This window comes from Pyrus communis, chromosome 6, assembly GCF_963583255.1.
Source record: "Pyrus communis chromosome 6, drPyrComm1.1, whole genome shotgun sequence".
Taxonomy (NCBI): domain Eukaryota; kingdom Viridiplantae; phylum Streptophyta; class Magnoliopsida; order Rosales; family Rosaceae; genus Pyrus; species Pyrus communis.
In genome coordinates, this window is record NC_084808.1 from 24,726,410 (window position 1) to 24,740,190 (window position 13,781).

Below are 13,781 nucleotides of genomic sequence, written 5' to 3' on the forward strand. Positions count from 1 at the left end.
TGATAATTTGATCATCAAAAACCACTTCATATATAAAAATATAATTTAAATGAATAATCTCCTTAGCATTACCCAACTAAAAATCCAATATAATTCATCGTCACCAACCATCCTTCAAAAGAACCATATTTGTTCACTTAGTTTAGGGTTATTGGTAAACACTAGTTACAAACTATTTTTCTTAAGAAAATGTGCTATTGACAATCCACTAATGATGTACGTCTGTATACGACTATATACCATATAAAATGAAATTACATTTTCGTCAATCAACAATTTATAATCGTGCTTATATATAAAGAATGGTAATTGACTACTAAACTTGGTGCTTTAATAAGGATTAAATTTTGTATGGAAATAAGTTAAACCCTTACATGGTGACGTGAGTTCAAACTCTGTCATTTGCTAATCTAATATTTAATTTAATAAAATCTTTATTTTGACAAAAAAATAATAATTTGTATGGAAAGTCTAGCCATGCATTTGGATATGTGGATTTCAAAGGAACCCTCTCGAAATGTGTATCATATTATTTCCTATCCTGGGTTAATTAATTTGATTTCTAGACATCAAGGATATCATATTAGGGTTGGTTTGTGTGACATCTCATATCGTCCCAGGGAATGATTTTTATATGTATATTTTTATCCCTACCTAGCACGAGGCCTTTTGGGAGCTCACTGGCTTCGAGTTCCATGGAAACTCCGAAGTTAAGCGAGTAGCACACGAGAGCACTCCCAGGATGGGTGACCCATTGGAAAGTTTTCGTGTGAGTTCCCAGAAACAAAACCATGAGGGCGTGGTCGGGGTCCAAAGCGGACAATATCATGCTACGGTGGTAGAGCGGCCCCGGGAAGTGATCCCTCCCGGGCCGAGATGTGACAGTTTGGGTGTATGGTTCTTAAGAAAAAAAAAATGAAAACATGTTATTAAAAAAATTTGGAACATTAAATATGTTTGATAAGATAAAAATAAAATTACTTTTTAAAAAGTTGTCATTGACAACGGAGAAGTATAGAAAAGTAGAAGTAAGGTCTACCATGCTTCTAAAAAAACATGTTTGTTTTTTTTTTTTTCAAAGCATAGTGAACAATGCCTATTTAATGAAATTTTAAAATGTATACTTCTGCATATTTTACAAAATTATAATATTTACCCTGTATTAATTTCTTTAGTCATTTAACATATTCACATAAAAAAAATTGTATAAAAGTTTACCAAACACTCAGATTTGTTGAAAGCACTTTTACCAAAAAAAAAGTACCAAACATCAACAATTTTATTTTACAACTGTTTATTTTACAGCACAACAAAAACAATTTTTTTTAAAAAGCATTGAAATATCAAACTAGTCCTTAGTCTATTAGCTCTAAATCCCTTTCTTTTAACTAGACGAAGGGGAAGACAAAATTAAATTATTTGCATATATAGCTAGAGATAACTCCACTCTCTAAATCCTCCTCGCCCACAATCCTACAAATCAAGTTATATATTGTTTTCTCTCTTGGTTGCATGGTAATTTTATTCATTCGAGTTCCGACAAAATTTTAATGAAGCATTCGCTTGTGCATCATATTCTTATGTTTACAATTCGATTTTCCCTCTTTAACAAATATCGTCTTACCTTCAACATAATTGACCCTAAAAAGACTTCTGGATAATTGAAATTGAAGTCCATTTTCATCTGTCGGGGCGTAAGTCCGTTTCTTACAAATTAATTGGATAATGAAGTAAAATTAAAATAAGTTCTTTGAACTGACATAATGAGGTAAAATTAAAATAATATACAACGTAGAGCAATTTTCGAGTACTTATTAATTACTTATGTCAAATTCTTAAAAGATTATTGATCAACAGTTGTTAGGGTCACGTCACCACATCGCCGAAATTTCTTTCCAAGCTCAGAGCTACCCTTAAAAAGCCACTTGGGCAAATAAGCCATAAAGTTCCAACAAAGCGTCTCCCCAAAGAGTCATAAGGCTCGTTTTAGCCATGTCACATAGGGCTAAACATAATTTATTATTTAAAAATTACAACTTAAATTTAAAAACGACAAATTAAATTTAAAAACTACAAATTAAATTCAACATTAACTTAAATTTAAAAACTACAACAACTTAAATTTAATATCTATAATCAACATCATCTTCATCATCCGCCATTATAGAAGTATAGTAGGTAAACAACTGCCGCCGAGTCATAATTTCATTTTTTTCACTATCAAAATAGGCCTTACTCATTGGAGTGTAATTCGAAGTGTTCATTTTCATATTCTTAACATCCATCTTTTCCTGTATTTGTTTGGCCCGTTCTTCATGCCTACACTTCCTTTCTTCTGCCTCAAGGGCATTTTGATCCGCCATTAATCGCAATGAGACCACCACTTCATGTTGAGCGGCGTAATCATCATTTGCCTTGCCATTTTCCTTCAACCTTCGCGCCTTGTTTCGTCCCATAGCCCTAGGTATGGAACCTTCACCTGAAGATGGATTTTCTACCTTTGTTTGTTGAATGGTAGGAGATCCATCTTCATCCATATCTGCAACTAAGGATGCAGTTCCAAACACCGGCGAAAGAGCTCTATGTTGAGGTGGATCTTCAAATAACACCCACCCTTTACAAATTTCCCAACAACTGTGAAACTGAAAGGGTTTCGTGCTGCTCTCCATATACAATTCCTCCGCTTGGCGTACCTAGAAAATATAATTACAAAAATTAGAGAAAATTAATTTATGAAATTAAATGTAATATAATTAAATATTTAAAATAAATTGTGAAAACATTTACTTCCCATCTTGAATAACAACTCTCGTGGTTTCAGATATTCAGTGAAGTGGTGCCTTCATAGAACTCGAAGTATTTTTTGGATACATGAGTCCAAACATTGTCATTTGTTTGAAAATTCCCCCTTACACTATCTTCTGACAACCATCTATAAGCCTTGCAAAGAGTTTCATCTTCTTTTCGGTTCCAAGCCCTACCTTTCATTGCAGACGAAGTCATTTGAAAATTATTGAAAAAATTGAAGGATAGATTTTTGAAAGAGGAAAGAAAATATGAGAATTGAAATGGTGTAGGAATGGTGAAAATTTTGTGAGGAATGGTGAATGAATGGTTTAGGTATTTATAGGAAAAAAAATTAGAATTTTTAAGAATTAAAAAAAAAAATTAATCCAACGGTAACTGGCATCAGCTAGCTGTTGGATTCAAAATTTTCTTTAAGCAATCATGTCAGTTATATTCGACAGGATTGCTCTGATTTTCTAGTTAGCATGCGGCCAGCCCTTTGGCCCTTTCAGATTTCATGGGGCCCACGATCCCTCTAGCCTAGCACTCGGTTGAAGACGATTTTCGAGCTATTTTAGGCCCTCTGGCCCTCTGGACCCTTCAGTTGGAGATGACCTAATATTAGTGATAGCAACCCCTTATATTTATGGGAACTTTAACGAAAAATTCCCGGTACAATTCACTTTAATAAAAAACCACATTTTTATATTAAAAAGTCAATTATGGTACTATTCACTTTATCCTTTATTTTGTTCTTATCATTAAAACTCAAAGTTTTCAAGTTCTTTTTATTAGTTTTTCTTATATTTATTTGAGTTTTATGAACAAGTAAGTCAATCGTAATATAAATATTGTTTTTGTGGTGGGAAGGGAAAGACATTTAAAACACCTTATCAAATGGAGGCAGAATTATTCTGTCTAAAGCTTCCGAATGGTAGGGTTTTTCTTTTTTGGCTTCAACGATCCCTATCACACTTTGCCTTTGCTTATTACTGGTGATAGCCTATCAAACACTACACGTACGTGTTGATTTTTAGTCAAAATCCAACTTTAAATTTGTTGGCTTTTCAAATAATCACACTACCAAAGCCTCAAAAGCTGCCTGCTCTTTGTATTATTTATCGATATTTATTTGGTTTTTAATTAAGATGGTTTCTGATATTAACTCTTTATTGTGATCTCTAATAATAAAAATCAATAAAATTAGTCTATAAATTAATCCATTGTAAATTATTTTGTTATTTTTATGAAAAAGCTGTCAATATCCTCGTTAAGTGGAGGAGTTAGTTTGATAAAAGTACCCTCAAAAGATGGTCGCATGGTCATTTAGGTGACAATTTAACAAAGATATTGACAGATTTTCACGAAATGACCAAAATGATTTGCAGTGGACAAACTCAATACCGTTTATATCGATTTTTATTTGTCAAACAAAAGTGAAAGTGAGGAGTTATATCACTCTCAAATATCATTTTGAATATTAAAAAAAAAATAAAAAAAAATAAAAAAAATCAAAAAATAAAAAAAAACCATTACCAATTTGTTATTGAGCTTTTGCTTTTTGAACCCACCACCAAAAAAGATTGGGTCCAGATTTAAATTATATGAGAATTAGATATGAATAAAACTCCAAAATCATGAGCGAACTATAAATCTTTTCAACTAAAATTTCAAGAAAGTCAAGATTCATGTTCGGTGGCTGCCAAAAACTAGCCAAATTATATTCCAGAAGTAACTACTGAGCTTGGAATTCACACAAAGGTCACACCAAATATTAACAATTAACAAATACTGAAACATTTGGCTCTTCTCAGAAATGGAAAATAAGAATTTATTCTTCTTTATTTTTGTTTATTCTCATAAAGCTTCTAAAAGATTTGGTTCGTATAGTTCTTTTTCTACAAAAAGAATTCTTATCCATTCAAACTTAAAGAGCAAAGTAGCGAATACATTAGTTTGACTATCTACCTTAACCAATATCAGTCATTGTTAAGTTTAATTTATGAAAGGGGTTTGCTAACAATTCTCACATGAACTTTCTTGTTTCATTTTCTCAGCTTTTTTTTTTTTTGTTTTATCATGCAATGTTGTTTGGTGATAAAAAAAAACTCTCTAATTTCTAAGTCGCATTTTTTAAAGATTAATCATGCAAAAAACCAATTAAATTATAAATCTCATCGTTTGATTAACGTTGTCAAAATTTCAGTGTTTAAATAAACATGATTCATCTGTCATAGATAATGGTTAGATAATTAAAGGCGTTCATATTTAATTAGTTAACTTTTGCATAAATAATCTTTAAAAGTTGATCAAATAATCACCATGCAACAATGCAACAAAATAAAAGGGAGAACTGATAAAGTTAAATAAGAATATCTAAATATTCGCAAATAACCCGAAAATAAGAATATCCAAATGTGACTCTGCCCCTCTCCCTCCCTCCTGCCTCATCCAGCCCTCATTCTCTCTAAAAAGCTCTCACCCTTCCGTGCTCCGCCCTCAATCATCTCCGTCGGCTGGCGGTTTCAGAGTCGGTGGCATTAATTTCCAACGTTCTTCGCCACTTCTCCGTCGTTTATCGTCGGTTTTTTATGCCTTAATTTCCTTAGTTTTCCACATTTCCTATCTTCTTGTCGTCCCTTTTGTGTTGCGATGCCTTGATCAAATTCACCACTCAGTTGTTTTCTCCAATGTACTTACATTGGTGGTTGTTGTCAAGACGTTGGTGGCGGCAACAAATGTTCTTTGCGTTAGAATGATGAAATTAGAGAGTTTCCTTTATTTTTCTCTTTTTGCTTATTGAACGAGACCTTTATGTATTCTATTCTCCCAATGTGTTCTGGGTTGTTTGCCTTCCTCTATATTGGTCCCATTATAACCTTTGCTTCTCTTTAATGAATGTTACTTTTAAAATAACATATATAAAAAAATCATATTCGAACTTAATTGTATATTTTTGCTCAGTATCATAAACAATGGTGATATTTACAAGTTACAACCTTCTTTTTTAGTGTTGAATGAATTTAATTTTTAAAATTTGTAAAGTAAATAGACACAGATATCAAATTTTAATTGTATTCAATAACGATCACAATGTTATTTCTGAGTCGAACCACCTAAAATTTAGAAGAAAAAAAAGCATTAGATTTGGAAGAAAAAAATAACCTCCATCGCAACTCCTAATTTGGCTGCTGGAAATCGGAAGAAACTCACTTCACCGCTCTCTCATTCTCAACAGCCACCGAGTGGTCTTTAATTTACTCTCCACTTTCCGGTTAATCCATATAAAAGCCCCAACGCAAAAATTCCACCCACTACAATACAACAACAAATAATACAAAACAAATCTCTCTCTCTCTCTCTCTCTCTCTCTCTCTCTCTCTCTCTCAGAGAGAAGCTTAAAGCCAGATATTCTAATATTTTTTTTACAGAAGTGACTACTGAGTAGAAGGAAGGCACCACTGCCTTTTGGCATTTCGTGTTTTTGTTCTCCATTTTCTGGTTGTTCATCTGCTGTCTACATTTCCCTCTTAAATCTGTAAACTATTATTTTATCAAAAGAAACAATCTTCTTCTCTCGCCGTGCAGGTTTATCACAAACCAATTTCGTGTTCCTGTAACGCTCCTTTTGTTTTCAGTTTTTCCGAAAGCCTTTTCTGGGAAGGCGTTTTCTGCAGAAACTTTGTTTTTCTGCTGAGTTTTTCTTCTGTTTTTTGTGCGTTTCTTTGTCAGAGATTCAGAAAGTCGCTGAGTAAATAAGTTAAACAATCCATTTCATCTTTTTGCAATTTAATGAACACCAAAAGAATGTGACTTTTCACTGCACATAACTTGGGGAGGCTGTTTTTGCTAAATGGTTTTCGTTTTCTCTCTTCAATCTGAAGCAAAAAATGGCTCTGCTCGATCACTGAGTCCACCCGCCATGGATCAGGAAACTGGGGTTTGTCAGAACCATATAAAGGTGCAGTATTTTTCTTTGATTTCATACTTTTTCTTCGCAATGATGAAAACCCAATTGAGTTTTGTGATCAAATTGCTGCTTTCTTGTGTTGCAGAAACAATCATGGAGGACAATTCTGACTCTGGCTTACCAGAGCCTCGGCGTCGTCTATGGCGATTTGAGCACTTCGCCTCTGTACGTTTACAAAAGCACATTTGCTGAAGATATCGAGTACTCAGAGACCAACGAAGAAATTTTCGGCGTCTTGTCCTTCGTATTCTGGACTCTCACCCTCATCCCCCTTCTCAAGTACGTGTTTATTGTGCTCAAAGCAGACGACAATGGCGAAGGAGGAACATTCGCCTTGTACTCGCTGCTGTGTCGACACGCCCGAGTCAGCTCGCTGCCCAACAGCCAGTCTGCCGACGAGGAGCTCTCCGATTACAAGAAGGAAAGAGCCGGGACGGCGCTGCAGTCGAGCTTCGGGTCGAGGTTGAAGTCGACTCTGGAGAGGCACAAGGTGCTGCAGAGATTTTTGCTTGTTCTTGCTTTGATTGGAACTTGCATGGTGATTGGTGACGGTGTTCTCACGCCGGCTATTTCTGGTAATTTTGGGTTTTAATTTGGAAAATTGGCCAAAATGATCTTTTTTCAAATACAAATTGCTAAAATGATCAGCTTTACAGAATGTCATCGATATCTGATCGCTGTAACGTCAATTGATATGTCGTGGATGTTTAATTTTGATCAATTCTACATTAGGATTTGACTTCTGATCATTTCTAGCCAGTTCCCCTTTTAGTTTATTGCTTTTGGGTTTTTTGGAATGAAAGTTGGAATTTTGTGTGTTTTTATTTAGAGGCTAACTGGAATTTTGCTTTAAATTGGTGCAGTTTTTTCTGCGGTTTCAGGGCTTGAGCTTTCCATGTCCGAAAAGCATCACAAATGTAAGAGAACTTATTATAGCACAATCACTTTTGGAGCTTTAGCAGTTTTTTGTGAGCTTCGATATAAGTAGAGATTTCTTATTTAGTGAACTTTTTTACTTCGGAGTTTTTGGAATCGAAGCCATAAATAGGTCCAGTTTTTTCCAACTAGTTTCGTCGGATTCATAAGAGTGAAATTGAATAACCGAGTTTTGCACCTTAATACACCAGCTGTTTTCCTCTTTCCGGAATTCCACGGTGCATCTCATCTTTTACCAATCATAATTTCCTTGTACTTCAAGTTAATTGTGCCTTATCCTTACTTTAGTTGTCTGGTATTGTTGATCCTTAACGTGATAAGGCTTTTTTTCCTTAATTGTCGGCCTCCATAAATCTCGTTGTGTAATTGAGTGGACAGTTTGATTTCACTCTGGTGTATAAAGATCAATGCTTTGCCTTATACTTCCTCCTGAAATTTTGATAATCTTTATGCAGATGTAGAAGTTCCAATTGCATGCGTCATTTTGATAGGCCTGTTTGCACTTCAACATTATGGAACTCACAGGGTCGGGTTCTTGTTTGCTCCTATAGTTCTGATATGGCTTCTATGCATCAGTGCGATCGGTGTTTATAATATACTTCACTTCAATCCGAGTGTGTACAAAGCACTTTCTCCATACTATATGTACAAATTTTTAAAGAAAACTCAGAAAGGGGGCTGGATGTCCCTTGGCGGAATTCTGTTGTGTATAACAGGTAAGTAAGCATGTATAGGATTGACTAACGTATATATTTCCTCGGAAGCAAAGTGGTTTACCTGTTTCTCTAATGCACAACTTAACTTTTCCAGGTTCAGAAGCCATGTTTGCTGATCTTGGACACTTTACACAATTGTCCATTCAGGTATATTATTTTTGCACGGCTTGTTATACTATCCGAAAAGAGTTGATATGGCAGTATTGATAATGATTGTATAAATGTGGTTCGGCACTTCAATAGTAAAACTTTAGCACACAGTCCGCACTTATTCAGCCTGGTACAATTCGCAAAATGATTACTTTCCTGATAAATATTCACGTTTTTGCAGATTGCATTCACCTCTTTGGTTTATCCAGCTTTGGTTCTAGCATATATGGGACAAGCTGCCTATATATCTTCACATCACAATGTTGGGAAAAATTCTCAGATTGGATTTTACCCATCTGTACCAGGTAGACACCTTCATTTGTTTAGCAGGAAGTTTCTAGATTTGAAAAATATGCAACTTCTTAGCTAATCTAGCAAACCCCGCCGCTCCTCAGAAAAATTGAGATGGCCCGTTCTGGTAATAGCTGTACTTGCTGCCGTAGTAGGAAGCCAAGCTATCATCACTGGAACTTTCTCAATCATCAAGCAATGTTCTGCCCTGGATTGCTTCCCAAGAGTCAAAATAGTCCATACATCATCCAAAATCCATGGTCAAGTTTATATCCCGGAAATCAATTGGATCTTGATGGTGTTGTGCTTGGCTGTTACTATTGGTTTTAGAGACACAAAGCGCATGGGTAATGCTTCAGGTATGACATCGTTTACAAATTTTAATGTTTGATATTCCATTTTAGAAATTAGTGAACCCTAAACCCTAATACTTCTGCATCTATCGGCTGGATTTTAACTTTTAGCTATCCCTATATGTTGATGCTTTCGTGTGGAAGTTACTTAACCTAAAGCTTCATGTCGAACAGGTTTTGCAGTTATCTCAGTGATGCTGGTCACCACGTGCTTAATGTCCCTAGTTATTGTCCTATGCTGGCAGCAGAGTGTCTTTGTTGCAATTGGCTTTGTGGTCTTTTTCGGCACAATTGAAGCTCTTTACTTCTCGGCTTCTCTTGTAAAGTTTCCTGAAGGAGCCTGGGTTCCTGTTGCTCTTGCTCTCTGTTTTTTCTTCGTCATGTACGTTTGGCATTACGGCACAATTAAAAAGTACGAGTTTGAAGTCCAAAACAAGGTCTCCATTAACTGGCTGCTTAGCCTTGGTCCCAGCCTTGGCATTGTACGAGTCCGTGGGATTGGCCTCATACACACCGATCTTGTATCTGGAATTCCGGCAATCTTCTCCCACTTTGTCACCAACCTTCCGGCCTTCCACCAGGTCCTAGTTTTCCTCTGCATCAAATCTGTCCCAGTCCCCCATGTTAGACCCGAGGAACGGTTTCTAGTGGGTCAAATTGGCCCAAAAGAGTATCGGCTCTATAGGTGCATTGTGAGATATGGATATCGCGATGTTCACAAAGATGACATGGAGTTTGAGAATGATCTTATGTGTAGCATAGCAGAGTTCATACGCTCAGGAGGCACTGAATTCACTGTTGCAGTTGAAGATGCGGGCAAGGAAGATGATAAAATGACGGTAGTTGGCACACGCTCCACTCATGCAGATGGGATTCAGATGAGCGAGGACATCAACGTGGAAATGAGCCCATCAGGGCAGATAGAAATAAGATCTCCGCCAGTGGCTCAACGAAGGAAGAAGGTAAGATTCATTGTTCCGGAGAGTCCAAAGATCAACACGGGCACAAGGGAGGAACTGCAGGAGCTAATGGAAGCTCGGGAAGCTGGAATAGTATACATAGTTGGGAACACATACACGAATGCAAAGAAAGGATCTAGTTTCATGAGAAGGTTTGCAATCAACTACGGATATGAATTCTTGAGAAGGAATAGCAGGAAATCCACTTATGCACTCAGTGTACCGCATGCGTCCGCGCTGGAGGTAGGGATGATTTACCATGTATGATTCGGATTACACGACGAATTTATAGGGCAAATTGTACATCTTGTAACACGACAGGTTGCAAAGGATATCCAGAACTTCAGTCATTTTCTTGGTGCAGGGTCTTGGTCATCATCCCCCATTTTGGTTTTGTAACGTGAGAGGATGAACTGGTGCTTTTTTTGGGGTCTCACATAAAGAAATTGTTCAGCAGGCAATGTGAATAGTGTCATATAATATGGATAACCCAAATTTCCCACACCATAATCTCTTGTTTTGTTCGAGCGAGATTCTAATCTAATTTGAACTAGTACAATAGGGGTTCGAACTAGGGTGTAGAGTGGAGAGCATATTGTTCTAGTCAATTTGGCTACACCCAGATATGCGGGACGCTGAATTTAGGTGGTTGTGTTTCAACTGCAAAATCCGTTGCACAACTGTGTCTACATCTCTTTATTGCATGGCTAGTTAGTATACAACTGATGACACTCAACGATGCATGTGTTGGGCCAATAAGTGGGCCTGTTCACAGTGCACTTTTAAGTGCCAGTTACTGATGTTGGCTAGAAGCCCTTGGAAACTATTTTTCAAGGGTATTTCTTTTCAGTTGGGCCAAATTGAAAACCAAAGCATTTGACATTGTAGACCTGGCCCAAGGGTTTTGGAATCCGATAGCGTGAAAGACACGTCTGGAACATTCAACATCGGGGAGGTAGACCTGGCCCGTGGGTCCCACGGCCTATTGTGGTTTCGGATTAGGAGAGAAGCTCCGGGCCCCCACCAAGCCGAACCCCGTTCTTTTAAACTCCCCACGAAACGCGGCGTCTGGATAAACCCAGGCCCACGGAGACCTCCACTTGTTTGACTTACAGATCACGTGAAACACGCGTGTCACGAGCGTGTGCTCCCTGTCGGTTCGGGGGAGGTTGGCCGACGTGGACGGCTGCCTTCGAATGGTGGTGGCCGCGGGTCCCGCGCGGGGTTAGGTCGTTGTGGTGGCCCCAGCTGGGGACAGTTTTTTAGTGGTCCACGTGTCGATGGGTCCGTACTCGGGCAATGGGGGGGATTGGAGGAAACCCTTGTCCGCTTGATTTTAGGAAATAAATCATCTTCATATCTCTTCCATCAAGTTCAAATTTTTATGAAATTTGATCTAACAATTATAAATAAAAGGTTCATTTAAAAATTATAATAATTTTAATCATTTGATCAAATTTTAAATGTCCAGATGATTAGACTTAATGAACTTGGTAGAAAGGAGCATATATAGGATCTCTTTCCTGATTTTATCCACTTTGATTTTGAACAACGGGGCTAGGCCACTAAAACAACAGCACCTCATCATGGGTATAATTACATGCATGCCATTGTTTTGGGGGTAATTTTACCAAAAGTAGTTAAAATTGTGTGAAGCGACGTCCGAAACGATATTCTTGAACATTTTCTTTTCCAAAATTACCCTGAAAGGGAAGTATTTGGTAGCCTTTTAAGACTCTAGAATTTGATGATGTGTTGCAATTACAGATAAAGATCGGGTGTCCTTATCTATCTATATCATTCATTATCTTTCGTGTTTTTCATGTAAGAAACTTTTGTAATTAAAAAGCCAAATGAATCTGAGTACAAAGCGAAAAATATTATCAAAATCAAAAGTGATCTAACGCGCGTGCCTATTCCCAAATCATCATTTTAAACAAGTTTCTAAATTTTAGCTTATGTTATTCAACGCAACCATATGTTTGCCTATACAAAAATACAAGCGCATGCGCATCAGTCCCTTTCTATGTTCTAAATGCAAACATATAAAAATTAAAAAAAAAGAACATTTATTGCTGTATATATAACATAAAACTAATTATATTAGAAAGACAATAATTCTAATATTGTCAGTGCGATTAGCATCTCATCGGCAGTATGTAATTACTTATTATATGAATATTTATGTATCTCATTGCATGCAAAATCTCCCATGTTATGATGTTTACTTTAAATAAAAAAATGATACATAATCTTTCTTCCTTTTTTTTTGTTTTTTTTTGTTTTTTTTTTTTTGTTGTTAAAGGATAGACTTTACTAAATTATAATTGGAATATTTACATCTGATGCGAGAATATTAAAAACAATTTATGGGTCAAGAGCATTTCATAAGAAATAACCATCATGCAAGGCACCATGTGAAGTCACCGCGTGCGTAACAATGTTGCACTCCACCGAATAAACAGAAACTTCATCTGCCCTGGTTGAGAAACTAAGGTATTAATATCGAATAAAAACAATCCAAGGTATCATCTTATGTAACTTCCCTATTGAGCATCTGAATTAGAGATTAAGGGAATAAAATGTCAATACTTTGCATACAATCAATTAAAAAAAAAAAAAAAAACCCTATAAAAAAGGCAATATTGATAAAAAGTGAAAAGGGTTATGGTAATTTGGTAAAAGAGTGGATCAAGTGTCCCATTTAAACTTATCCTAAATGCCAGCTATGAAAGTGGCGCGCATCGGGTCACGCTCGCCGAGTCAGGCTTTTATCGAGCTGGCCCAGCCTCACATAAATTTTCAAGCATGTCGAAAAAAAGGCTTGTCATACAAACTATTATAATATAAATAGTTAAAAAAAATTCATATTAAATTATTTATATTATGATATTTGATATATCAGCCGCTCATAGGCGGATCCATTATGGAGCAAGTGGGTTTAGTTGACCTACGAATTTTGATGATCTCTATAGATGACTTGAGTGTTATCTTTTGAATGTTAGAGTTGTCTTTCACACATGACATCCAACTATTTGATAAAATGCCTCAAACAGGAGTTCTCGTTCTCAATTTTTTTTTTTTTTTAAATCAACTTAAGCATTATATTCTTGATATGCATTTAAATAGTGAATTTTCTTAATTGAAAGAAATCGGTAGTCTTGCAAAAACAATGGTGGATACAGGGAGGAATAGAGTATATTATGTGTATTGCTAATATATTGACTTTGATTCTACTGGTTGCTACTGCTTCAGCAAAGATAGCATTTTTCGCTATGAACATTGTGAAAATTCATTGTAACCGAATGAGAAATCAATGGTTGAGTGATATTATGATGATTTATATTGAGAGCAATGTTTTTTCTTCCAAAATGAAGTTATAATGCTGCATTTTCAAAATATGAAAAACGCATTGTGGCCAATTGTAATTTGTATTATTATTTATTTTATAAATTATGAATAGAAAACTTCATTTTAATCTTTGGCAAAGATGATTTTTAGATTAAAATCATGAGTAAGATTAAAATTTAATTTTAGTCCCTTAATACATTAATAACCTCATTTATTAATTATATTTTGATTTATTAATTATTTCTCTTTTTCTTCCTAAATTTTAATG

At 35.9% G+C, this 13,781-nt stretch overlaps 1 protein-coding gene across 1 annotated transcript; it reads left to right on the forward strand.

Annotated features, from left to right (window-relative positions):
- Positions 1-6,323: 6,323 nt before the first annotated feature.
- On the forward strand, positions 6,324-10,510 carry LOC137736792 (potassium transporter 6-like). Its single transcript, XM_068476061.1, has 8 exons — positions 6,324-6,748; positions 6,843-7,332; positions 7,621-7,674; positions 8,149-8,409; positions 8,504-8,556; positions 8,741-8,864; positions 8,955-9,209; positions 9,378-10,510. The coding sequence occupies exons 1-8, from the start codon at positions 6,641-6,643 to the stop codon at positions 10,427-10,429; spliced, it is 2,397 nt and encodes a 798-aa protein (XP_068332162.1). The 5' UTR covers positions 6,324-6,640; the 3' UTR covers positions 10,430-10,510.
- The last annotated feature ends 3,271 nt before the right edge of the window (positions 10,511-13,781 follow it).